A 25,997-nucleotide genomic window follows, 5' to 3' on the forward strand; every position below is an offset into this window, starting at 1 on the left:
GGTTTATTTTTATGGTTATTAAGTGTCTAATGGCTTCCTTTTATATGAAGATCCTTTGATAATATTTGCATTGCAGGATTGTTTGTGGGGAGCTTCTGGTATGGAAGGATCCGCAGTTTACAATTCCATGATTATATATCACCATAACTCCCCAGCTTGGGCAGAATTAGCCAGGTTAACATTGCCAATAGACAAATTCGCAGGTGCTCATGTAAGATTCGAATTCAGGCATTGCTCCAGTAAGTCGCCTAAAAATCTCTCAAAAACCCGGAATAAGAATGATCTGTTTTTCCAGCTAGGGAAAAGAACGATAAAAAGCTATTTGGTTTCTCATTCATACGCCTAATGGACAAAGATGGTGCTGCCATTCAGGACGGTTCCCATGAGTTGTACATATACAAATGCGAAGATCTGCAGAAGCTAGAAAATTGCGGCTATTTGTCCCTTCCAGCGTTCAGCAAAGACTACGAAGGTAATCACGAGGCTAGCGGGCAGTTTTCTCGAAGCCAAAAAGAAGCGGTCTACATAAAAACTCTGTTATGTTCCACGAAGCTGACTCAGAATGGTTGGTCTGTTAAAACCCCGACAGTTTCAAAGTTCTACTTGATGATATTTGTTTCCAGTCGACCTTTTGGCTCTTTTGCGATGGAAGTCGCATCCAGAAAAGATACAGGATTCTTTGCAGAGGGTTCTGAAACTGGGTGATGAAGAGTTGGTTAAATTTCTGCAAGACGTGCTGGACGCCCTGTTCGCTCTATTTTCGACGGAAGATGGAAATTCAACCCAGTACAGCGGATTGGTTTTTCACGTACTGGTTTCAATTTTCATCTTGTTGGACGAGTCCAAATTTCAACATTTCAAACCTGTTTTGGACGCTTACATCAAGAATCACTTTTCTGCGGCTTTGGTTTACAAGTGAGTTTTGGCTTTTCGTCGGGAATACAATATTGTTATTCCGATTATTTTCAGGGGATTGCTCACAAGTGTGCAGCATTGCGCTGATTGGATTTTATCCTTCGAGAAGCAGGAACCTATTCAGAAGTGCTACAAAAGTTTGGAGTATATTTTCAAACTAATCATTCAGAGCAGGTTATTGTTTTCGAGGGCCACTTGTGGACAATTTGAAGATAGTTTCAAGAGGGACCTGTATGCTGTGTTCAATTCGCTGAATAAAATGCTGATCATGACGGAACCAAATATCACCAACACACAGGTCAGCACTCGAAAGCATGAATTATATCCAATATTTTCAGAAATATCTTACAGGTGGCCTTACTTCTATCTATTAGCTCAGTTTACGAACAGCTCGTTGAGGTTTTACCGATATCAGAAGTCTCGAAGATAGCTGCTACCATGTTGGATACAATACCAAAAGAGTTACCTCTATTGCTAGTTCAAGCCAAGTTAGTTTGTATAAAAAATTTAGTGTCCAGCAAGCTGTTCCAAGATGACGGTACGTTTCCAATTATTTGTACCAACGAAATCGATGGTTGAGTTCGAAATTTATTTTCAGAATCCAGAAGTTTGTTGTTAGGCTGTGTTTGCAAACATTTAAGGTTTCATATTATACATAGGGATGAATTAACGATATGCACCGAGGTCTTGTCTGAAATACTGGGTTATCTTTTCAAACAACGTAAGATTTGTGACGAACAAGGAAAAATAAATAACTGTATCCATCATGACGTGGATACCTTGTGTATAAGTATCTTAGAAGTTTTGCTCCAAACCGTCTTGATGTTGCTAGATAAGGATACGAAGATAATCGTGAGTTACAGTGACAAAAATTGTACCGAATATTGAGGCGTTCGTTTTAGGGCTGCTTGGTTGCATGCATGCTTGGAATCTTGCAACTCTTGGACGAGTATCATTATAAACGGTTATGGGAAGTACTCATGGGACCTAGTCACGATCGGAAACTATTGAAGGACTTCCTGTTAAGGGTGTTCTTGGTGTTCCGTAATCTGGTTGTGCAAGAAGTTTACTCCAAGGATTGGTTAGTGATCAAAATGGTTATGAACAACATCATCTTGAAGTCTCTTCAAGAATTGGCGCAGCCTTTGGCTTTCAAGTTTCTCGACACGCACACTGGTTACATTGATAAAGAAGTAAGTTGTTCAAATCCACGTTGATTCTGTTTTTAACTCCGAGAAATCACTTCCAGCTTTGGACAAATTATTTCAATTTGGCCGTTCATTATTTAACGCAAGAATCGCTACAGTTAGAACAATTTTCGGACGTGAAGAGAGAAAAGATAATCGAGAAATATGGGGATATGAGGGTTTTGATGGGATTTCAAATTCTGTCTATGTGGTCACAACTTGGTGAGTCAACAATGAGATGTTGAGCTTATTCTTGATTTTTTCAACTTAAATGATCTATTTACCAGTTTTGATTAATTTTCAGGGGAGTGTAAACTGGCTTTCATCCCTTCCATGGTTGGACCATTCTTAGAAGTTACTTTAGTACCAGAAATCGAACTAAGAAAAGCCACCCTTCATATCTTTTTCGATATGATGGAGTGTGAGCAGAGAGCTAGGGGTAATTTTAGACAAGTGGAAACTGAACTGATAGATAAATTAGACACGCTAATATCGGAAAATAAAGGGGATGATGAATATAGGAGACTGTTCAACACCATGTAAGTACCATTACTTAATTTTAGTTTTTTTGAGTTGAATGAAGGAATTCATCAATGTAATGAGAGAATTTTTACATGCAACTTAAGGGAGCATCTGAGTAATGTGTAAGTATATGATGTGAGGGTTTTGTTCTTGTGTGGAGCTTTTGTTCGAATTCTCTATACTTTTTTTCACAGGCTTCTGGGTAGAGTACAAAGTGAAGATCCGACTTGGAAAGAAAGTGGAGCAGCTTTCATCACATCGGTCAGCCGCTTATTAGAAAGACTTTTGGATTATAGGAGTGTGATTCAAGGCGATGAAAATAGAGATAAAAGGATGTCTTGCACATTCAATCTTCTCGTGAGTTAAATCTTTTTTTTTGTAGTTTTTCAACTAAGCCTTAATTTTTTTACAGAATTTCTACAAGAATGAATTCGACCGTAAAGAGATGTATCTCAGGTATATATACAAGTTGCACGATCTGCATTTTTCTGCTGAGAATTACACGGAGGCTGGTTTCACCATGAAACTTCACGCAGATCAGCTGAGTTGGACCAACCATACGCCAGTATCCGATCTCAATAACGCCAACCTGACGGAAAGTCAACTGAAGGAGAAACTTTACTTGCAGATGATTCATTATTTCGACAAGGGAAAGGTGAATACGATGGTAGATGCATAAAATGATTGATGTTAATTTTACTTCCGATTTTCAGTGTTGGGAAGAGGGCATCCCTTTGTTGAAAGAGCTGGCAGCTGTTTACGAAGAACAATCATTCGATTACAAAGCTCTAAGTGATATTTTGAAATATCGTGCCAAATTCTACGATAATATACTGACTCAACTCCGTCCCGAACCCGAGTATTTTAGGGTTGGTTACTATGGTCTCAGTTTCCCACTCTTCGTCAGGGTGAGTTACATAAATTTGATTTTTTTGTTTTGTTATGAATTTATCAACTATATGTGTTGTAGAACAAGCAATTCATCTATAGAGGTTTAGAATATGAGAGGATAGGTGCCTTTACGCAGCGATTACAAACGGAATTTCCCGCCGCCCAAATTTTGATGAAGAACACACCACCGGATGATTCTATTATTAATTCTGACGGTCAATGTATCCTTTGTGAGAAGATCAACTGAAAAAATTTCCACAGTTGCACTGAAATATAATTCTTCCTTAACACCACGATAGATATTCAAATTTGTAATGTCAAACCCATTCCAGAGCCGAATCCTATAATTTCAGCGAATGGAGTCTCGGAAAAAGTTTCTAGGTATTATCTTTACAATAACGTTAAAAGATTTCAATGTGATAGACCAGTACATAAAGGGATGATCGATAAAGATAACGAAATCAAGGTGAGAACTTACACCGGAAATCAAATTTTACCAATCCAACCTAAATCTTGTACAATTACAGAGTTTATGGATCGAAAGGATGACTATAGAAATCGAACATCCCTTGCCTGGTATCCTTCGGTGGTTCGAGGTTGTAAACAGGCACACCGAAGAAATACCCCCGGTAAAATTCGCTTGCGAAACGATGCAGAACGTAGAAAAGGAACTGAGACAACTGATCGTCCTGTATTCTAAGGAACCCAAGAGGAATTTGAACCCGTTCACCATGCGTCTTCAGGGTATCATAGACGCGAACGTCCAAGGGGGCATCAGCAAATACCAACAAGCGTTCTTCACGCAGGAATTCCAGAAGCTGTACCCCGAACACATGACCTACGTGTTCACCCTGAAGAATCTGATTTTGGACGCCACGCAGGTTATGGAGGAGGGGTTGGATCTGCATGGTAAATTGGCATCTGCGGGGGTTCAACCGTTGCACCAGAGGTTGCTCGAGAGGTTCGCTCAGCTGAGGGAAAGTCTGGGATCGATTTGTAGGCCTAAACGACAAAAATCTGATAGTATTGTCAAGTGAGTGTGATGTGTAGTCCGTCAGTTTTTGGATGTTAAAAAATCGATTTTATTTCAGTACTCCACTGCCGCCAGTTCCCCTCGAAAAGAAGTATTCAGAAAATGGTTCCCAATTATCATACGGATATTTGGGGGATTATAGTGAACCCGATGTGATTTACACCAAACCTACGGTAGGTAGTTCTCTGGTTGAGGAATTGCACGAGGAGTGTTTAGGGATTCGAATTTTGAAGGATTGTTTGTACTTTCCAGGAGAATGAAAAAATGATGCCTAGTAGAGAGGCTTTAGGATTATCCTTGCCAAGCACAATTGGCGCCCCACCAATTCCACAACGGGAAAACAGGCCAAAGTCGCAAGGTTTTAGTAACTTGTTTTGCGAAGTGCACACACCTACTAGAGGGCCCTTCGAGTATAACAGCTCCAGTTTGCCATCTTTCAAAAGCAGGTTAGTTCACTTTTTCGGCCGATGAACTAAGGCAATAATGAAATTAACTTCATGAATATCGTGTACTTATTGATACTTTACAGGGAATCCGACTTGTGTGATATTCCACTGCCACCAAAACCTACACATTCCAGGGAAAGATCTCTCACAAAACCGCCATCTCCCAGGTTGCTGAGACACAGTTCCATGACACCTACTGATGGTATTGCACCATTGAGAAATTCATGGTCAGATTCAGGAACAGAAGAAGCACCCCCTCTGCCTCCTAGGTCTCATAGTAAGTAAAAAATATTTAAAAGAAATTCAACGGTCGTAACCCCCTAAAAAAGCCTGAAACATTTTTCTATTGCTTGAAACTATTCCCTCATTATCCTTCGTTTTATAAAAAATATTTGTTTCAATATTTATTTCACTTCGTTCAACTTATGAACATTCCGCGTATATTGTTTCCTACGTCGTAAGTTTTAGTTGAAGACCTAATTTTCAGCTCCTGACAAACGGGTGAATAGCTTCTCCAGCGACACGCCGCCTCACGTACCCAAAAGGGGTGCCAAAAAATCCACCCCCTCGATGTGCAGCATGGAATACGTGGCCGTGGACGAGGGTTCTCAGGAACCGATCTCCAACTCTTCCTCCAATTGTTTGTTGGCAGCTCAAAGCGACGATTCCCACGATCTGAGGGATTCGGGGATCAGCATATCCGAACACGCTCATCTGAACAATTTCAACAATAGCAGTTACGAAGAATTCGATCTGAGGGCGCATCAGCAGGAGATGAACATCGTTCAGAGTCCCCCGAAGGACGGGGGAAAGGGGAATCCTCCGCCTATCCCTCCTAAGTGTAGCTACGCAGGTAGTTCAGTCGTCTTCGACGCCGAGATCAAGAAGGATAATTTCGGGAATGTCGTTAGTCCAGAAAATTATTCCATTCCGAAGATGCAAGCGGACGCTAAAGTGTCCAATTTGGAGAATTCGTGAAGAGACTGGTTAGGTTCGAAATGGTAGATGAAATAGTGTATATTACTTTCTTTATCTCGGTTAAGATTTACGAGTCATAATTTTGAATTTTATATCGCGCAAACGAATTCATTAGTTTCGATGATAGCACAATTTTAAGTGATGTAAATATTAGATACATTCATATCGTTTTATGAACAATTTATGATAACTTTTTAGATTTTTTTGGTCCTATTTTATTATTTAATTTTTTCAAAGGTATTCTTCTTTAATATTTGTACTTGGGAATTCTCAAATCATATATTGAATTTTTCATGTGGACTAAAGTTTTGACCAATAACCTATAATAATTCTTCATCGGTTTCACACGATTCAGAACCAGCTTCATGATCAATAATGCTCAATATAATCAACATCAGGCGTTTGCATGGTTGACCCTCAAAAATAAAGTACGAAATGCAGTTTGTTATTGACTCAATCAAATTAAGCGTAGGTACAATAAATAATGTGCTTTCAGCATAAATTTAAAAGAGGGCTGACCGCAATTTTTCAACCTCGCGTGTACAATATAGTTATTTATTTACCAAGGACGAAAACTGGCCATCATTGTCGAAACAATAGGCAGTTTTTGCGGAGGTGCATATTACATTTTTTGTCGACCTCACATACCTTCATGAAAGTTTCCTGGCCTCGGCTACGTCGACGTAGTTGCCACTTCCTAGACTAGTCATCCAAGTAATTCATTGAAAAATGCAGTGATAACAAGATCTGCTGTGAAGCAACTTTGTTTTGTGTTGCAATCAAATAATTAATTTTTTAAATTAACTACTACACAACCAGTTGATCTGAATCGCTGGGTTTGGGAACATAAGTTTTATAATCAAACTCGTAAAGTTTCAAACTTTCCATGATGACCTTTTTTTTTTGTAAAAGAGGACTTTAATAGTGGAACATTAGGCTGGCTTCAAGCCTTCAGTGCCACCTATTGGTTTCATCGATGTTTCCTCAACTAATAACTCGCTAACCTCAGTTATTGTTATATATCCATGCTTGCAGAAATTAGTTCTTTGCCGAGCACTATTAATAATTCAAATTGAACGCAACAATAATCATCGAGGATCATTGTAATTTAATATAGAATAGAATTGATGTTCAAATAGTTCATTCGATCGTTGCTGAGCCGGTGATGTATGAGGGAAAAAAAGAATTGTTTTCGTCAGGTTATCGACATTTTTTTTATTGATTTTTCAATTCAATTTGTTCTGAGTAGTGCCAAAGCCAAACGGTATGGTTTATCTCTCAGGGACAGTGAACAAGAAAAGAAAGAATTTGATCACTCTGATAGTGCCAAATCTTGATTCTTCAATCGCCGTTTTGAAATTTTTCCTTCAAAGCTTTAATTCATATCAAGATCGTGCAATATCTATCTAAGGAATTTTTTTCCACCTCGTACAGACATCCTGGCCGCAAGTGTACATATGTATTTTTGGCATTTTAGATGAGAAACTTGAATGAACGAAACTATTTTTTCTACTAAGGGCCAAAAAATGAATTAGGTATCGTCTTGCTGCTATGAAAATTTAAGTTGTCCATCTGCACATCGAAGTTTGTATATATCGGTGCTATTTTATTTCCACAGGAAAAATATTTTTAATATTGATTATTGTCATACTGTAATTGTGTTGATTTAGCCATTATACTAGTCATAAAGATATTATATTCTATTTTGTATTACGAGTACCTACCTATTGTATTTTCTTATGAATAATTATAACATTGTATTTTACTTAGATGTAGGTAATAAATTTATTCCAGGTGACTTTTTTTTTTAATTATGGATTATTCAGTTTATTTTTGGCGGTATATTCTTCAATTGATATATCAGGACCATGTAGAGAGATTTGAAATTTTAGTGAAATTACTCTTGTCTCTTTCGCCAAATATCGGAATATTTAGTCCTTTAAACCCTTCATTAATCTAAACAGTTTGTCATGATTTTAACGATAAGGAAATGGAATTATTCAAAAAAGAAATAAAAAACTTTATTCTCATCTCATCTTACCTAAGTTTAAATTAAAAACTTTGAGTGAAGTATCTGTACTACAAGTTGCAACTTGCAAAATATTTTCATCCTTCTCCGTCTGACCAGCTTCACCAAGAATTGGTCTGAATTGAATCCTCTTCACAGTTAAATGATGGGCCACGCTATAAAAATGAAGACAATAAAAACGCCAAACACAAAAAAAGTTCCTACCTTTCATTGAGTTCCAAAACAGATTGCCACAAATCATCCACTGTCCATTTGTAAAAGAAGATAATCCCTGACTCGAAACCAATCGCAAATAAATATTTATCTTGTACTAAACATGGCGCTGCTGAAACCGCAGTTACTGAATCCTTAGGGAATGATAAATGGTTTGAAGCCAGTTCGTACTGCCCAAGAACGTTTTCAGCACTTTTATTAACATTCTTCGTCCAAACTGCCAATTTTCCTGCGATAAAAAATGTTAAAGAAAGTCGATAGAAAACCAGGAAACAAGATGACAACTCACCATCTCTAGAACCCGTTGCGAAAAATTTGGAATCGTGGGTCCAACTACAACACCAAATTATCCTAGTATGTACACCGTTAGCCTTATTGGTAGTGGCGGCTAGTGTAAATTGCCCCTCGTTGTTTTTCTCGAAAACGGTCCATCTTCTATCTCTCGAAACCGTTAGAAGTTTCTGTGAATCTGGCGAGAACGAAATCTGCGTAACTGTTAAGTTATGCGATACCAATTTCTGGGTATTCTTCCAATTCGATGTGTCCCTGAAATATTGAAATTTGCATTTTAAAATCGATGTTTTGCGTTTGATTTTGTGAAATTTTTTTTCTGAGTCTCTCTCTGTAAGTCATGATCAAAATAATAATACTCACCATAGCAATACCGCTGCATGCTCTTGAGCTGTTGATTTGCAAGCCGATGCCAAGTATTTTCCGTCAGGCGATGAGGCCAAGCAATAAACCTCATACCCATGTCCGTAAAGCTTACACATTTCTGGCCAAAGTGTATTCTGCAGTAAATTTTCTTCAGTTGGGGGTTCTAAAAATGGAAAATTGACAGGTCAAATCGAATCAGAAGTAAAAGACTCACCGTACAATTCTGTAGCGCTGAAATGGGACTCTTCCGGGTACATTTCTTTGCTGTTGCGGACAAGAGACTGCTCGCTGTTATCTGCTGAATAAACTGCCTTGTTGGATAGACCCAGTGAAGGAACCGATGCTCCTTTTGCTCCGCCACTAGTTTCACCTGAGAAAAAACTGATGAATTTGCCTCAACCTATACTTCTTCCACTTACTTTTTATATCCTCATCATCTTCCTCCACTTTACATATTCTTTTATAGTTTTCAATGAAATTTTGAGGTGCCGAAAATGTTCTTATCACCTTTTCTTCGGATGCTGATGCATATTGATATTTTGTGAAGACTGCAATCGAATTCATGTCGTAGCCATGTACTTGAGGTCGAGCTATTTCGTGCCAAGTAATCTTAAAATGAATAAATACTGCAAGCTTTCATTCAAAAAGATTTCCACGAATATTTCAGGTAAATATATACTAACAGGTTGCTTCTCAGTAGGCCAAGGAGCGTGAATTCTGCAGGTTTGGTCTGCAGATGCTGAGAATATGTAAGATCCTTTAGGATCCCAAGCCAGATCAACTACTTCTCTAAAATGACCTCCAACAGTTACCAAAGGGTTCCAATCTATATCGTCATTCTTCCAGACATGAAAGGCTCCATGATATCCATAACCTTAAGAATTTATTTTGGAATATAACCACTAAGATGGATAGACTTATGAAAGTTACCTACCAACCATAGTGTCTCCATCAGGACCAAACATTCCCCCATAAAATCCTAGAGTGTTACCTCCAACTTCTCCCACTCTCACATTGTCCATCCACAAGTTGTTGTCCTTGTCGTATTCCCATATCACCATTGTTTTATCCCAAGAAGCTGACAATAAAGTTTTGTCTATTGGATTCCAAGCCACTGAATAAACCCATCCTTCATGCCCAATCAGAACCGATTCTATGTTGATTTCATAATCACATTTCTGAGCTCTCAGTAGAGTTCTGTTTGGGTTTACTGTGCCTTTTTCTTTTTTGATAAATCTCCAAATACGCACATAATTATCCTGGCCTGAAGATGCAAGAAGTAAATCCTCTCCTAAAAAAAGAGTAACTTTAGATTTCAGTTGAGAGAATGAGAATGTTTTAACAATACCATCTTTCATCAGATCTAGACCACACACCCAATCTTCATGACCTACTAATTTTACTGAAGGCATAAACTTTATTTCATTCTCATCCTCTAAGAACAACCTAATAGAACAGTCATCTAGCGTTAGAGCCAACAAGAGCCGATCATCAACTGTGTCCAAAGTGAATAATCTCAATGAAATACATAAATTGTAACCAAGTTCAATTGTTTGAATTAGACTAAAATTATCTGAAGGATTTTCACGTAGCCATACTTTAACTGTACTATCCATGGAAGCACTAACAACAATGGCATTTTTTTTGTTTTCTTTCTTATATATACCATCCACTACAGTGACGTTAGATGTATGACCCTTTAAAATCTCATTTTTATTATTTTCCCCATCTAATGTCCAAACAATAACATCTCCATCAGTACTCCCAGACACAATTTCATTTTCATCGGGAATGTCTGATCCTTTCAACCATCTAACAGAATTCACTTGGCCTTTATGTTTGGCTAACGTTTTGGTTACTCTGCCTCCTGAACCAATCTAAAAACTATGGCAATAACGATTTGTTTTCATAAATATTTTTTCGCTCACCCCTAGATCGTATATGCAAATGCTGTTAGAGGACCCATAACAAATTAAATTATTATTTCCCCAATGCAGACAATTTGTACATTGATTACAATTAGTGGAGATATAAACACTTTTGAGGTGATCATTCTCCATGATGGAAGTCTTGAAAATATGAATAAAACCTTTGAAATCTACAAATTTAACAATTGGATATTTGAATTCGTCGTGTTTTGGTTTTGACAACTAAAGTTTTGAGGTTAGAAATTTAAAGTAAATTTTGACAAAGAGGTTAATCTTTGATTTTGACGTCTTCATAGAACTCTGAATTCTTCTTTGATAACTCTCCCGCGATGTTTGACTGCGCGATACAGAATTTGAGGTATGGATTATAATATTAGGCTACGGACGAGTTATTCTTTAGCAGAAGCTCTTTTAAAATAACAGTAATAGGTTCCCCAATTTTTTTTTCTTACTGATCAAAAAATTCACGCTGGGGGAAATTTTGAAGGTGTATGAGAGTCACGACTAACTTTTAAGGTAGCCTTTAATTGATAGTTTTCTCTCAAATTGGATAAAATTCTATTGTACTTTATTCTGTTTGGAGAAACAAAAAATAAGTTTATCTTTGCTGTTGGTATTTTTTGGGAAAAAATTCGATCAGGAAAGAGTCAAGGTGCAAGCTGAACGCTACGTTCAGACACCAAATATTTATCTTCAATATTCTGTTTATCTGAACAAAGAATTTTTATTTTCTATCTGGATTTCATTACTCCACGAGAGCAAACTCATTCGTCGACTTCGATCGAATTTTCGATACACGTGTATTATATCGTTGGAATTTCATAAGGCAGCCTTGGAATGTTTGCCTCCACTTCCTCGTACTTACTTCAGCAAGGATCCTCACATGTTTCGGTGTAATATAGCTGCTTGTTATGAGACGTCAGTTCAAGCCTACTTCGTTACTTCCCACAAGTCTGGCTCTGGTATGATGGACAGCCAATTTCCGAAGTTGAAGGGAGATAAGGCTTCATGAAAATGATTTACGAATTATTTCTCGATTTTTCCAGGAGAGAATAAATTAGAATGGGCGTCGAACTAACTGAAGAGACCAATATTCTTCGTATTTTTAAGGAAGAATGCTCAGTTTGTTGAAAGATTCCTGCTGATTCTTTTCTCCTCAAATATAACATAATATAATCTTGAAAATATAGAGATTTATTTCCTGCTAAAAACGTCGGTCGTCAACCTCGAACTTCAAGCTATCAACTTTCAGAACATAGTTCACCTCTTTCAATTGGATGGAGATATCGATAGAAATTGAGGAAAATACTGACCCGAAATCCACCTAGAGGTCTCATCTTTTGTGAGATTTCTCTGTTGCTTTTTATATAGGTCGCAGGAATTCAAGTATCTTGGTCCATTATTTCTCATAACTTCGGAAAAATTTTAATGAATGAATACTTTAATCTTAAGAGTTTAAAAAAAAATGCAAATTTCGTTCCTATTGTTCTTGTTCAAGCCTTGCAGTGTATAATATACCGACATGTGGGGACCTTCCAACCCTAACAATTCTATTTGGAGCTATTCATGCAGGAATGCTGCATTACCCAGGAAAAACCCCCTAAAACGCCCCATATTCGATAATAAAATTGCGCGGTCTCCGAAAATCTATAAAAATCACACAACCATGGAAGTAATGAAGAATAGATGAGCAAAACAAATTATATTTCGCATGACATCTCTGATTAATGTTTTCGCGGTTGAAATAATTTTCGAATATTTCTGATCGACGAAAACGCTCTGGGGTTTCATTAAAATATGTATATAAATGAAATTTACGACCCCGCGTATTTTATGTTCGCATTTTATTTGATGAAATATTCGGAGAAATGTCCGAAACATACTGGTCAATATATGGACTTTTTTTTTGTTGGAAGATTTGATGTTTCATTTCGATTTAAACCATTCGATAAGCGAATGGAAAAAATTGGATTCTAGAACTGAATATTCAACAATCATTGTATATGTACATCCTACTTTTTACCTAAGTTTGCATGCTTTTATTTATGTGTAGGGCTATCATACACGTAAATAAAACACCAAAAAATTATTCCATTACTCGAAGACAAGTATTTAAATTGAAATTCCTTTTCCTATGCAACTAATGATTTTGCGGAAAAAACATTCATTCTATTCACAAATAATTTCAGTTGAATTACTTCGAATTTACCAACTGGTTGCAAATTGCCGAATGCGCCAGGAATAGATTATATTATTATATTTTGAGAAAGAATCTGTTTTTTACAAGTAATTTGATGAGAATTTTCGATTGCATTATGTCATAGAAAGGATATTGATGTCATTTATATTTTGGTCATAAAATATAATATTAATTCACTCATAGATCTGAAGAAGATTAGTTGCAAATTGCCGAATGCGCCTGGAATAGATTATATTATTTTGAGAGAGAATCTGTTTTTTACAAGTAATTTGATGAGAATTTTCGATTGCATTATGTCATAGAAAGGATATTGATGTCATTTATATTTTGGCCATAAAATATAATAATAATTCACTCATAGATCTGAAGAAGATTAGTTGCAAATTGGCGAATGCGAAGATTTTTATTGACGTTGAATTGGCAACCATAGAAATATGGAGCTAAAATTGGGGGTGGGTGAATCGTGAACAGTCTAGTTGCGATTGATGAATCAGGGTATTTCATCTCTGACAGAGATGGTGGGTGATGATTATTCGAACAGAAAGATGAAATACATATTCCAAGCTTGGATTATATTGATAATCTATTTCCTATCACTATAATACACTATAATACACATAATACCAATACCATACATGATTTGATATAAAAGTTTCCGATTCACATCATATTTTGGCCATAAAATATAATAATAATTCACACATGGACCTATAGAAAATTAGTTGCAAATTGGCGAATGCGTAATTATCAGGTTGGTAGGTTTTTTATGGATGTTCTTGGAGAATTGGCAATCATAGAAATGTGGGGTGGCGATGAAATAATCTAGAGGTGAATCTTCTTGTTGGCGAACCGACGAACTATGGTATTTGCGATACTTTCTGGGACTTTGATGATAATTCATCTCACATGATGATGATAGGATGATTTATATAAGAAGGGAAAGATGAAATATAGATTTCAAACTGAATCTAAAAGAAACGATCGAAGGTGAAGACAGTAATCCACTTTCCAGTTATCCCAACTTTCTAAACCTGCAAGGATACGTCTGAATATTCGGGATTAATTTTTCAGGGATAGGAGGAAAACAAATGTTGCGTCGCAGAACGACAGGCAGCAGCAGTTGCCCGAGCAACTCCGTGGAGCTGCAGCAGATTGCCGATTCCCATCCGAACACTCAAAATGGACACCTTTCGCATATAGGTGAGAGGCCATCCTGGCAGGCAGATCCTCGCCGAGAGTAGGTCGTCTCGACCCAGCTTCTCTGCTATGTCCGGGAGCCTGAGACGGGGTGTGAGCTGAGAGCGAGCACAAACAGCAAGGGTAGGGCACAGGGGCGGCGGATGCGCCTGCGCGGCCTCCTCTCAGGCCCCAGCGCACGCACTCTAAGTCGGGCTGCTGCACCGTGCACACCGTGTGACAGGCTAAACGAGCGCGCGATCGTGCCTCTTCAGGTGCTCTGGAGCCGTGCAGGAGCGTTGTTTTTGACTATGGCCGTGCACCATGCGCTTTTCACGTGAACAATGTGGTGGTTTTTATGTGGACTGGTCATTCTCGTCGCCCCCAGGCACCACGATGTCCATGGAGGGGGAGTGCTGGCGTCCAAAGTCAACTCTAAGAGAGGTAAACAAATCAGCAATATCGTACCTTCGACTCGCGAGCGGAATTTTTTCCCACCAAGATCTGTCTCTCTGACAGCGTCTTGACGATCATAATATGACTTTTTCCTCGAATTTCCTACAGTAGCGTGCGTGATACAAATTGGCGAATGCGATAGGTCGAATTACCTTCAATTTCAATGCCGAAAAATTCTGAATTTGAAAAACATTTCAGATAACAATACGAAGCCATTGAGATTCTTTTCAATCTTGTTTCAGTACGGAAACATTAATTTTCTCATGAATTGTACAGGTTTAACTTTCTTTTCTACTTTTCTGATGTGAAATTCTGCATGGAGTTTGAAACTTTCTATCCATCGCTACTGCTACTGAAGATCGTATAATTTATCTGCAGGTATGTCAGAAAAAAGATCCGAAACAAAAAGATGGTTTTCTCTTTATTCTAAAACTGTAGATAGCTAGATAACTGAAAACTGCCCTTAGGTAATTGAAGGGCATCTTTGTGATTTGTGAGTTATCATTGGTTTTATTCAAGTTTTTTCGTCCAAAATTCAAATCGTAACCTTGCGACGGTAAGAGTTGTTCTTTGGCAGGACTGACTGAAGTTCATTTTGTATGATATTTTTGCATATCTCTTTGGAAATATTTGAATTATATGATGCTCCTGTTTCTTCAGATACCTGTAATTATACGAGATTTTGCATTCCCACTAGATTTCAGCTAAAGTCACTCCTACCAGATATTTTCTGAGATGAACAGTTCCCAATTTTCCATCGAAATTATTTATTTAAATGTGAATAATTGCACTTATACTGAATCATCTAATTCTGAAGAGCAATGTTCAAATAAGAAAAGTTAGTAAACGACCTATTAAAGTGAAACGTTTGCGTTGCAAATTGGGGAATGCACATATCAGAAAGTTAACGTCAATGGCTACTCTACTTTCGATTATTATAAAGTTCAACTGTTAGAAGAAATTGATTTCCGAAATGTAAGTACTTCAATTTTCTCTGTTCTGTTTTTACATATTGAATTCCATCGGATTGATTTGGATAATGAGGTTCGCATAAACGAAGTCTATTCGTGCTGTGAATGAGAAACGTCTATCAAAACATATTATATGTATAAGCGACCTTTTGTGCTGCATGTATGTATTGTAGTGCAGATTATCGGTTTACGTTCTCATTGTACAGGAACACCATAATGTATCTATGTCTGTCGCATATGACGTTGATTTACGCTTTCCTGATAACGTACGTTAAATGGGAAATTTCAGGCAAGAAACGGCTTGCCGATGTTTATTTAAGTGGGAAACTTGCGACTATTAATTCTTCACGTTATTGAATATTTGTATATTTCGAGCTCCACTTATTCATTAATTAAGATCTTCATAAACAATGAATTTGCCTTAGACATTCGATCAAGATTTAGTATTATTTCTATATATCAAGAGGCTTACTGCAATGGATTTTTAAATTCTCTCATAATTTTCTTCTTCATGTGCAGAAAATATAGTATCCAAAGACGTCTCAAATTGAAATAGCCCAAACCTTGTGATTTCCCTCGATATTCGATGGAGAAACACGAAAATAAAAATTTTGCGTGTGTTTTCAGTAGTTCAGACGACCTTCTCACTATGTTTATCGACTGCGAGCTCAAATAAGACTTCAACAATGTTACGACTTCTGATGGCTGCCATTCTGGCATAATTCATCATGTTAAAACACGAAACATAAAACTTCTCCGTCCGGTCCCTGCCGGCTGGAAGGGAAACAAACAATCGTAGTAACTCGGAGAAATTTACGATCCTTAAATCAAAACTGCATTACACATGAATAATTCACATATTTTGGAATCCTACCTCGCGCAGTATAAGGATCTCGCTGATGTCCTACCAGGAACAACATTTGAGCGTTCGTTTATCGAAAAAAGTTTGAATTAAGTAAACCGTATGAATTCTTGTAAACGGTATACGAATTATTATACGAACTATCCTAAGTACGCTCCTGTCGTATTTGGTAAATTTGTGAATATCTATGATATTAGGACGCTTCGGCCCAGTACTTTCACTTGCGAATAAATAAATTTATTCGATAGATGAGTAAAAATGTTGTCTTTTCACTTTCAGATAGTGTTTTTCATCGAATAAATCTGTCATAGAAACTTAAAAATAAGAGTTTATTTGTCATAGGTCGAATGTTGGTACGTCATTATTGGTAGAATATTTTAGATTCTGAATGTATGGTTATTCTTTACGAAATATTTGCTTTCTAGTTGGAATTATGACAATTTCTACAATGCGGTGTCTTATTTTACATTAATCAGTGAAAAGTATAATAGTATACCGTGCATTCATAGAATTGTTATTCGTCAAATAATGGGGTATTTTCCTAAATTTCAAAATATATGTCATAAAAATCCTTATAACTCAAATATCTCGAAATATATTTTTTTCGAATTTTATCATATTGCACTTTGTCTGAATTCGCTTACGAAAATTCTGATTTCAGAAGTGCTCTCTTATGAACATTCTACGTCATTTTTACAATCCGGCAACGTCCATTTGTGTCAGTAATGGTCATGAAAGTTTTCTGATCACCATAGACGTAATCAATCAATTTTGGTGATCACATTTGACAAGAAAAACAAACAATGACACAGAATGCCATCGGTTTTAAGAAGGTATAGACACAGATTACAGAAATAATTTTTTGTAATCTGTGGATATCTTCTTGATCGGTTCCAGTGTTGTCAAAGTAAGAAAAATTACTATACCTTAATAAAGGCATTCTACGTCACAAGCTTTCACATAGTCGAAGTTTCGAAGGGTGTATTTCTGAAATGTCTGAATTTTGAAGCGAATATTTTACGTGTTGTATAACTAGTGGAAAAGGCTTTCCATAAATAATCTCAAATTCGGTTTTGGAGTTTTAGGAAACTTGCCCATTTCATCTGAAAGCACCGAAATAAGGTATTCTTCAGACATAGACAAAGTCTATATGTCTATGCCTTTAGATAGGAAATTATTTGACAGATACTTATTCACACTGAATAAAATTTATTATTTATTTATCTATGGTTGAAAGTACCAGGCCTTTTCATTAAATATACGCTGCTCAAAATTGAAGCGGATATTCGAAAAACTTACATTTTGCAATTGAATCAAATATGGTATGTTTTTTGGAATATTTTCGTCAGAATTGAATTGAAAAATATACAATATGGATTTTCTGGACATCTAGAGAAACACGAAAATAAATGGCGAGGAATAAATGAAGAATTAATATTCAACAGAGATATTGTTTGCGAATGTCTTTTCTTAACAGTTCCCTCATGCCATATGGAAATCTTCAAACCCTCATTTGCTTTCATCATCCATAAAATGTTTATACATTTACATTTCGAATGCAAATACCCCCTTATAATAATCTACAATTTCGTTTATGCCCCTCGAATATGTAGATATGAATTTCCGAACAACTTTCCAAGTCTTCTCTTTCCCCTTCATCCGCAATGATTCACTATAACATTCCGCGAATTTTCCAAAAGTTCGAACTTCACTTACCAGATTTCCTCTACCGTTTTCCACTCGGAAAAATGTGTTTCAAGTCATTATCGTTCCTTCTTCACCGGCCCACTCCCATTTACCCTGAAAACTCAATGTTGGAAACTGGAAGCACTTGTAAACTTCTGATTGATAATCTGGTTTGGAAGTTCCAGCGCCAATGGCAAATCGATGTCGAAATGTAACTCGTAAATATCTGATTCGATTTTTATCGTGCCCTAACTCGTAACACGTCCCTTATTTAGCCACCTGGTCGTCAATTATTCCGATGGGTGTTACAATGCGGTCGCAGTGTTTGATTTGGACCACATTTTGGCACTCAGGATTTGACAGGGCACTGATGAGAGCATAGCGATTTCACACTCTCTTTTCTTGCATGCTCTTAGGAAAAAAACGTTATCATTTTGCCTAAATCCCTGTAGTTTTTGAATTTTGGGCCAAAAAGGTCTCTAATGATTAGTCGAAGTGAATTCTATCTCTTCGTCCACGATTGAAGACTTGAAATTTAGATCTAACTGGGAAACATATTCTGAAAGAGTAACTAATCTGGTAATATATCTCCGTTCACTCTTGATGAATTTTCAACTGAACCCAGTTTTTTCAGGATTTTTCGAAGGTCAGATTTCGAGTCGTTTATCTCTGAATAAAAGTAACCGTAGTTGGAACTGTGATACATGTTCTGAAAGAGCAACTCTTCTAGTAATAAATCTGAGAATTTCATCTATCTAGGTGCAACCGTTCGGTCTTGACGAATTTTTAATTGAACCCATATTTTTCAGGATTTTTCGAAGGTCAGCTTTCGAGTCGTTTATCTCTCAATAAAAGTAACCGTAGATGGAAATGTGATACATATTCTGAAAGAGCAACTCTTCTAGTAATTAATCTGAGAATTTCATCCATCTCAGCGCAACTGTTCGGTCTTGACGAATTTTTAATTGAACCCAGCTTTTTCAGGATTTTTAGAAGGTCAGCTTTCGAGTCGTTTATCTCTCAATAAAAGAAACCGTAGATGAAATTGTGATACATATTCTGAAAGAGCAACTTTTCTAGTAATTAATCTGAGAATTTCATCCATCTCAGCGCAACTGTTCGGTCTTGACGAATTTTTAATTGAACCCAGCTTTTTCAGGATTTTTCGAAGGTCAGCTTTCGAGTGGTTTATCTCTCAATAAATGTAACCGTAGATAGAAATGTGATACATATTCTGAAAGAGCAACTCTTCAAGTGATACATCTGAGAATTTCATCTATCTAGGCGCAACCGTTTGGTCTTGACGAATTTTTAACTAAACCCATCTTTTTCAAGATTTTTCAAAGGTCAGCTTTCGAGTCGTTTATCTCTCAATAAATGTAAACGTAGATAGAAATGTGATACATATTCTGAAAGAGCAACTCTTCAAGTGATACATCTGAGAATTTCATCTATCTAGGCGCAACCGTTTGGTCTTGACGAATTTTTAACTAAACCCATCTTTTTCAAGATTTTTCGAAGGTCAGCTTTCGAGTCGTTTATCTCTCAATAAATGTGAACGTAGATAGAAATGTGATACATATTCTGAAAGAGCAACTCTTCAAGTGATACATCTGAGAATTTCATCTATCTAGGCGCAACCGTTTGGTCTTGACGAATTTTTAACTAAACCCATCTTTTTAAAGATTTTTCGAAGGTCAGCTTTCGAGTCGTTTATCTCTCAATAAAAGTAACCGTAGATGGAAATGTGATACATATTCTGAAGGAGCAACTCTACTTGTAATAAATCTGAGAATTTCATCCATCTCGGCGCAACCGTTCGGTCTTGACGAATTTTTAAGTATAATGTTTCGGTCAGTAAGGTCAACATAAAGTTATAGGCCTCTGAATTTTTCGGAGGAAATACCGATTCAATTAAATTGAAGTTCGTATTTGTAAAGTACTTCTTGGGGATTAACAGAGTAATATTTTTCTTAGAACTTTTCTGATCCATTTTCAGTATTTCCCAAATTATTCAAAACATTTGATGAACTCCGTGACTGTTCCTCAGTTTTCACCGACAGATTTTGTTAGGTCTTTCCGAATCTTCAAGTCCCATGACTCTACCACATACATATTTTCAACGATCGATTTCGTTGAAGATTCAATTCAGCTGTGGATGAGCAGAAATAGTACTCACTACTCAATAAGCATGATAACAACTAATTGGCTTTCAAATGTATAATGATACGTAAACAATTTAGCCATTGAGATGTTGTCTAGGACCCCTCATCTAACAATTGTTATCGAATTAGGAATGAACTGCGTCGTTTGAAGATGATCACATTTTCGAGCTCCATAGAGTGTAATATTGAAAACACTATCACTTGAAATGTAGGTGCTCTGCTCACAGTTTAATTGATCAAAACTCAGAATTAGAGTGATATAATATATATTAAAAATAATATCTGTGTGAACTTGATCCACTCTTCAGGATATTGCAGTAGGTAGCAGCAGGGTATATGTATATAGAGAGACTATCATATAAAATTTCAATATTTTGGGCAGCTCTTGCTTTATTTTTAGTGCAGCTTTGGACATTTCAGATTGGTACTAAGTTTATTGATCAGTACCTCAGAGGAAGTGTTTTAACGAGCGATGATTGTAACAAACTGAAAATCCTACATCCAGTATATATACCTATTATTTTTTTTAATGCAGCTCTCTAGAGTTTCGGCCGTATTGAAACCGCCATCAGCTCGGCGGTTCTCATTCATTTCCCCCTCGAGAATAACATATAAAAGAATACTCCATAACAGTGTGCATTCTGAAAAGCGGAATGGAAAGATTTAGCCACCACGAAATACTTTCCTGATATACATGCGAATCGGTTGCTTGCACAATGGACCGTTTTCGCCGCACTTAATATTCATTATTTCGCCGAACCCTTTCTGCGCGATTCCACGTCATATTACGGTTTATAAAATTCGCCTTCATAATGAAACAATACGCCCGAATTTTAGGCGCTTCAACGTCACCGAGCTGTGTATAGCGTTCATTCGTACACGTTGATTTCGACAAACCGAAAACATGTTGGAAAACACAGAACGCAGAGTTCTTTCTGACATCCGAACGGAATGGAGATACAAAGGTCTGTCGCACGATTGGGTAATTCGATCGCAACTGATTTTCACGTGATGCAGAATCAGTACAGAACGTTTACTGGGGTTTGCTGGATGGGTCGTGATTTTATTACAGAGCAAAGTAACTGTTATTTGGATCGAGATCAATGTGACTCTGTTCTGTTAATAAACTGCTCAAAAATAGAAGTGGATACTCTTACTTTTTGCTCTTGAATAAAATTATCAGCATTGCTGTATACAGGGTGAGTATTTGACTCGTACAAATATTTTAACAGTCGATTCTTTAGGTCAAAAGAAACACTTTTTTCCTTTACCATTTTTTCCGAATCGGTTCGGTTTAAGAGATACAGGCTGTTGAAAAACCATAAAAAATGTTATTTTTAGTTCTATCTCACAAACGGTTTCATCGAATGGAATGAATTTCGAAATATAGTTCTTCATTTGTTTGATGAATCTTTTTCGAACACAAGATATCACCCACGACTTTCAGTTTTCTCATTATGACCATGACGCAGCATAAAAATAACAAAAATTCAAAGAATCCAACCCTTGAAACTAAGTTGATCGCTATTTGATGAATATTTGAACGTTTTGAAGGATAAAACTATTCTTCATAACTCCTCGTATAATGCGCCGTTTTCGAGTAATTGGATGTTGAAAAATTGAAAAGTACCTGTGAAATTTGAAAAATAGGGTACTTTGGCGGAATACAACTCTGTTTAAAAGATCCACAGATGTGTAGTGTCACAGATTCAGCTAGTTGTTCTGAAGGTTATTTTGTTTTTCCTGGGATGGCACAGCTCAGTATGAAAACTTAAAATGGCTATATCTTTTTATCAGGCTCTAATTGGACAAATTGGTATGGGAAAAAAGTGTTTTTTGATCTCAAGAAGCTAGTTTTAGAATATTTGTACATTTAATACATGGCCTGATCAAACATGGGAAGATCGGGATTCTCTGGTGTTCTCTGCAAGGCTCACGATATAGCAGAGCCAAGGAAATGTTTTGTATGGATCAGAAAGAGCCAATAGAAAAAAGTTACTGACCTCCTTGGTACTTTGAAAAGAGATGACGCAAAAAGCGTTAGCGAAAGTAAAAATTTGAAGGGGGACGTCAATAATTATTCATGATCAGATTTGTGAAGTTTACTCATGTTTTTTCAGGAGTAATTCCACAAATAGTTGTTGCATATATGAGATGGAAAAACTGCAATATCAAGTAGACCATTAATCCTAGGGAATTTACTACAATTTCGGAGAGAGCAATGTTATCTAACTCGTATAGCCGTTTGCTTATTCATATTCAGGGTGTCTGTAAAGAAATGCGAAAGACTCAGGGTGATGATTCCTCCATGGAAATAAGCAGGGGTAGTTCCTATAAATTTTTTTCGAAATCGACCTCCCTTCCAAGATACATCCTTTGGAAGGCGATGACGAATTGACAGTTTTTAATTTTTTTTACGGGTTCTAAGAAACACTGAGTCATAAAACTATACAAAATATAAAGCACTAAGCAGATGTCACTCACACAATTTTTTGATTTCATAACTTTATTGTTAGGGATTGAAAATAAAAACCCCTTATGATTTTCCTTCGAAAATTGTTTTCGTGGGATAGATTTTCGAAAAAAAAATTCTCTTATGGTTTCCCATTCAATTCTAGAGAAAAAAAGTCTCTTGCAAAATTTCGACACAGTCGATACTTATCTCGAAATAAATATAAACTTACAAGCAGTGTACGAAGGTCTATGAGGCAGAGAGTTGATGCAGGTATTTTAGCAGGATGTAGGATCAGAACTGCTTGTAAGTTTTTATTTATTCCGAGGAAAGTATCGACTGTATCGAAGTTTTTCAAGAGATTTTTTTCTCCAGAATTGAATGGGAAACCATAAGAGAATTTTATTTCACGAAAACCATTTTTGAAGGAAAATCATAAGAGGTTATTATTTTCAACCCCTAATAATAAAGTTATGAGATCTAAAAAAATTGTGTGAATAACATCTACTTAGTGCTTCATATTATGTATAGTTTTATGACTCAGTGTTCATTAGAACCCGTAAAAAAAATTAAAAACTGTCAACTCGTCATCGCCTTCCAAAGGCTGTATCTTGGAAGGGAGGTCGATTTCGAAAAAAAATTATAGGAACTAACCTTGCCTATTTTCATCGAGGAATCATCTCCCTAAGTAATTCGCATTGGTTTACAGACACCCTGTATAACGTCACAAAAAAATTGCTCTACTTCTTTGGAATGAAATCGACGGGTGAATCTGAAGGCAGCTCTGTCTCCGGCAAACCGTGCTTGAACTCCCCCATTCTTCCCGATACGTCATGAATCGGCATAAATAAATGACGCACGCCGAATTTCGCAGATACTCCGGTTCGTCCGGATCGGAATTTTGAGGCCGCGCATTTTTTCCATCGGGATTTATGTCGATTTAACCGGTAACAGAGAGGGGGGCCCGCGCTTTTTCCTTTCAACGTTACAACGGCTGGCCATGATCTCATGGATTTGGTTTGATATATTTCCATATGCGCCCGAACCGGCAAACTCCTCGAGGGGCATAAATGACATGAGAAGTAGCTGAAAAAGCGTGTCTGTGCCGTTTGCCTGGATGCATTCGCTCAACTTCTCTGATCCCGGCTGAATTTATTCAGTTCTCATAGACGTGCCACTCCGATGCTGGATCAGCTGAAGGGGAGATGGGAGACAGAGCCTGATAACGCTCGGGGTTAGGCCACGAGACAATGGGTCAACGAATATTATTCGAATAAGGGACTTTTCATACACAAATGTACGACGATATATTGAAGAATTCTTAGTCGACCAAAATGTCAAAATATTTCATTACTCAACATATTCTTCTATTATTTGGATACATTTATTACAGCGAACCTGCAACGTCTCTAGACCTTTCAAAAAAAAAAGTTTCTTGTTGCTCTGCAATCCAGACCTCCGCAGCTTTTATTAACTCCTAGTTGGAAGGAAATTTATGACCTTTTAAACTTTTTTTCAGTTGAGGAAAGAGATGATAGTCGGCTGGAGCCAAATCTGGTGAATAAGGGGGGTATACTAGTAATTCAAACTCTAAATCACGAATTTTTTGCATGGCAATATGAGATTTGTGTGCAGGGGTGTTATCCTCTAAAAACAAAACACCTTTGGATAGCTTTCAGCGTCTTTTCTCTTTAATTTTTTCCCGTAGGGTGGTCAGTAATGTCGAATAGTAATCTCCGGTTATTGTTCTACCCTTATCCAAAAAATCAATCATGATTATTCCATGGAAATCCCAAAAAACTGAAGCAAGATTTTTTCCAGCAGATTTTGGTCATCGAAAATTCTTAGGGCTTGGAGAACCAGAGTGTCGCCATTCCATCGATTGTTGCTTTGTTTCTGGATCGTAGAAATGTACCCAAGTCTCATCCATAGTAACAATTCGGTTTAAGAAGTCTACATCGTTTTCAAATCGAGCACAGATCGAACGCGATGCTTCTACCCTTGCACGCTTTTGGTCAACATTCAAACATTTGGGGATCCATTTTGCAACAATTTTTCTCATGTCCAAATTGACGTGAACTATATGATGAACGCTTTCGTATGAAATATAGCAGTGCTTCAGATATCCGTTCTAGCCCAATTCGACGGTGTGATAAAATCATGTCATGAACTGATCGATATTTTCGGGGACTGACACAGAAACTAGCCTTCCTGATCGGTCATAATCTTCAATGGAAAATTCACCTCTTTTGAAGCTTGCAGTCCAATTTTTCATGGTCGCATACGAAGGACATTGCTCACCAAGGGTATTAAGCATATCTTCGTAAATCTGCTTACCTCTTAACCCTTCTAAATGCAGGTACTTGATGATGGCTCGATACTCTTACTTTTCGATTTTCACAATTTCGGTGGTCATCTTCTTTCTTTCAATTTATTGCGTAACTCTGGTTTACTTTTTTGACTTCAAACTTCACACTGACACTTCTAATGAGTTGCTATGGTAACGCAATATTTTTTTTATGCATGGGACTGGTCTAGGCTAACTAGATATCAATACATTCTCGTATTTTTCCATTAAAGCTATATGATCGCGCGTGCCCGCACAGCTTTTGCATTTATAATTGGAAGGCGAAAATTTCCAAATTGCTCCCTGCAACAGCGCCTACCTCCAAGCTGCCAGATCTCGCCTCGACAGCAACGAAATGAATATTTCGATGGCGCTCTTCTGCAGCTTTATCCCTCCGGGGATGCGGACCGAAAAACCATCAAATGAGCCACGGATTTGTAGACATTCAGGAAGTAGGATGCATGAAAGGAGCCCCGGCGAACCAACAACTGTAGGGAGCGAGTGCTGATCCGTAAATTTGCATGGTTCGGTCCCTACGTAATATGAGGTCGACTCAAATATAGATGAGGCTGTTTTTATTGCCTTTTCGATCCGGGAGGCCGCCGAGCGCCCTTCTAGCTCTGGCACATTCCCGTTACTCCCCATCAAAGACGACAACGAAATGTAAAAAGTGCACAGAGTGCATAAACTATGCGTTTCTTCAAACATAATGACCTCCGTGAATCACTTGTGATTACGACCCATTATTCACTGATTGTCTTTCGAACATTCATTTATATCACAAGGACAGATGCTTATTGAGCATGTCAAATTCTGACACGTACAGTAGAGTATTGAATACAGTGAGTCTATCCACCTTCAGTCAGAAGAGGTAAATTAGTAG

General features: G+C 37.2%; 3 protein-coding genes across 12 annotated transcripts in view; 2 read left to right on the top strand and 1 right to left on the bottom strand.

Moving 5' to 3' along the window:
• Window positions 1-7,770, top strand: part of LOC123314309 (dedicator of cytokinesis protein 3) — a 34,845-nt gene extending 27,075 nt beyond the window's left edge. Inside the window, exons 8-26 of one of the 2 annotated variants that reach the window (XM_044899493.1) lie at window positions 77-239; window positions 296-565; window positions 624-915; window positions 970-1,213; window positions 1,267-1,453; window positions 1,514-1,767; window positions 1,818-2,108; window positions 2,165-2,324; window positions 2,407-2,641; window positions 2,819-2,981; window positions 3,037-3,279; window positions 3,338-3,532; window positions 3,595-3,736; window positions 3,815-3,981; window positions 4,043-4,548; window positions 4,607-4,721; window positions 4,801-4,994; window positions 5,078-5,271; window positions 5,482-7,770. In XM_044899493.1, coding sequence (XP_044755428.1) covers window positions 77-239; window positions 296-565; window positions 624-915; window positions 970-1,213; window positions 1,267-1,453; window positions 1,514-1,767; window positions 1,818-2,108; window positions 2,165-2,324; window positions 2,407-2,641; window positions 2,819-2,981; window positions 3,037-3,279; window positions 3,338-3,532; window positions 3,595-3,736; window positions 3,815-3,981; window positions 4,043-4,548; window positions 4,607-4,721; window positions 4,801-4,994; window positions 5,078-5,271; window positions 5,482-5,972 — 4,506 coding nt within the window. In that variant the 3' untranslated portion in view covers window positions 5,973-7,770. Of the gene's footprint in view, window positions 1-76; window positions 240-295; window positions 566-623; window positions 916-969; window positions 1,214-1,266; window positions 1,454-1,513; window positions 1,768-1,817; window positions 2,109-2,164; window positions 2,325-2,406; window positions 2,642-2,818; window positions 2,982-3,036; window positions 3,280-3,337; window positions 3,533-3,594; window positions 3,737-3,814; window positions 3,982-4,042; window positions 4,549-4,606; window positions 4,722-4,800; window positions 4,995-5,077; window positions 5,272-5,468 lie in introns of both variants that reach the window. The other variant, XM_044899494.1, reaches the window with a different exon arrangement.
• Window positions 7,771-7,978: 208 nt separating this feature from the next.
• On the bottom strand, window positions 7,979-11,017 carry LOC123314168 (probable elongator complex protein 2). The gene is made up of 10 exons (XM_044899290.1): window positions 10,800-11,017; window positions 10,220-10,748; window positions 9,806-10,162; window positions 9,555-9,745; window positions 9,291-9,480; window positions 9,086-9,241; window positions 8,869-9,034; window positions 8,504-8,760; window positions 8,206-8,443; window positions 7,979-8,156 (listed from the first exon to the last, which is right to left on the bottom strand). Exons 1-10 carry the CDS (start codon window positions 10,929-10,931, stop codon window positions 8,000-8,002), a joined length of 2,373 nt encoding a protein of 790 aa, XP_044755225.1. The 5' UTR covers window positions 10,932-11,017; the 3' UTR covers window positions 7,979-7,999.
• A 3,355-nt stretch (window positions 11,018-14,372) lies between these two features.
• LOC123313101 (disintegrin and metalloproteinase domain-containing protein 11) overlaps window positions 14,373-25,997 on the top strand; it is a 357,012-nt gene continuing 345,387 nt past the window's right edge. For all 9 annotated transcript variants that reach the window (XM_044897820.1, XM_044897828.1, XM_044897825.1 and 6 more), the window contains exon 1: window positions 14,373-14,619. In XM_044897820.1, coding sequence (XP_044753755.1) covers window positions 14,520-14,619 — 100 coding nt within the window. In that variant the 5' untranslated portion in view covers window positions 14,373-14,519. The remainder of the gene's footprint in view (window positions 14,620-25,997) is intronic.

Source organism: Coccinella septempunctata, chromosome 5 (assembly GCF_907165205.1).
Source record: "Coccinella septempunctata chromosome 5, icCocSept1.1, whole genome shotgun sequence".
NCBI classification, from domain to species: domain Eukaryota; kingdom Metazoa; phylum Arthropoda; class Insecta; order Coleoptera; family Coccinellidae; genus Coccinella; species Coccinella septempunctata.

Bases quoted from the DNA above. Each gene is read 5' to 3' on its own strand.
- LOC123314168 (XM_044899290.1), bottom strand. From the start codon at position 10,931: ATGGAGAATGATCACCTCAAAAGTGTTTATATCTCCACTAATTGTAAT. The intron at 9,746-9,805 runs GTAGGTAACTTT...TAAATTCTTAAG, and splicing joins TGATGGAGACACTATGGTTG to GTTATGGATATCATGGAGCC. The intron at 9,035-9,085 runs GTGAGTCTTTTA...TTCCATTTTTAG, and splicing joins CAGCGCTACAGAATTGTACG to AACCCCCAACTGAAGAAAAT.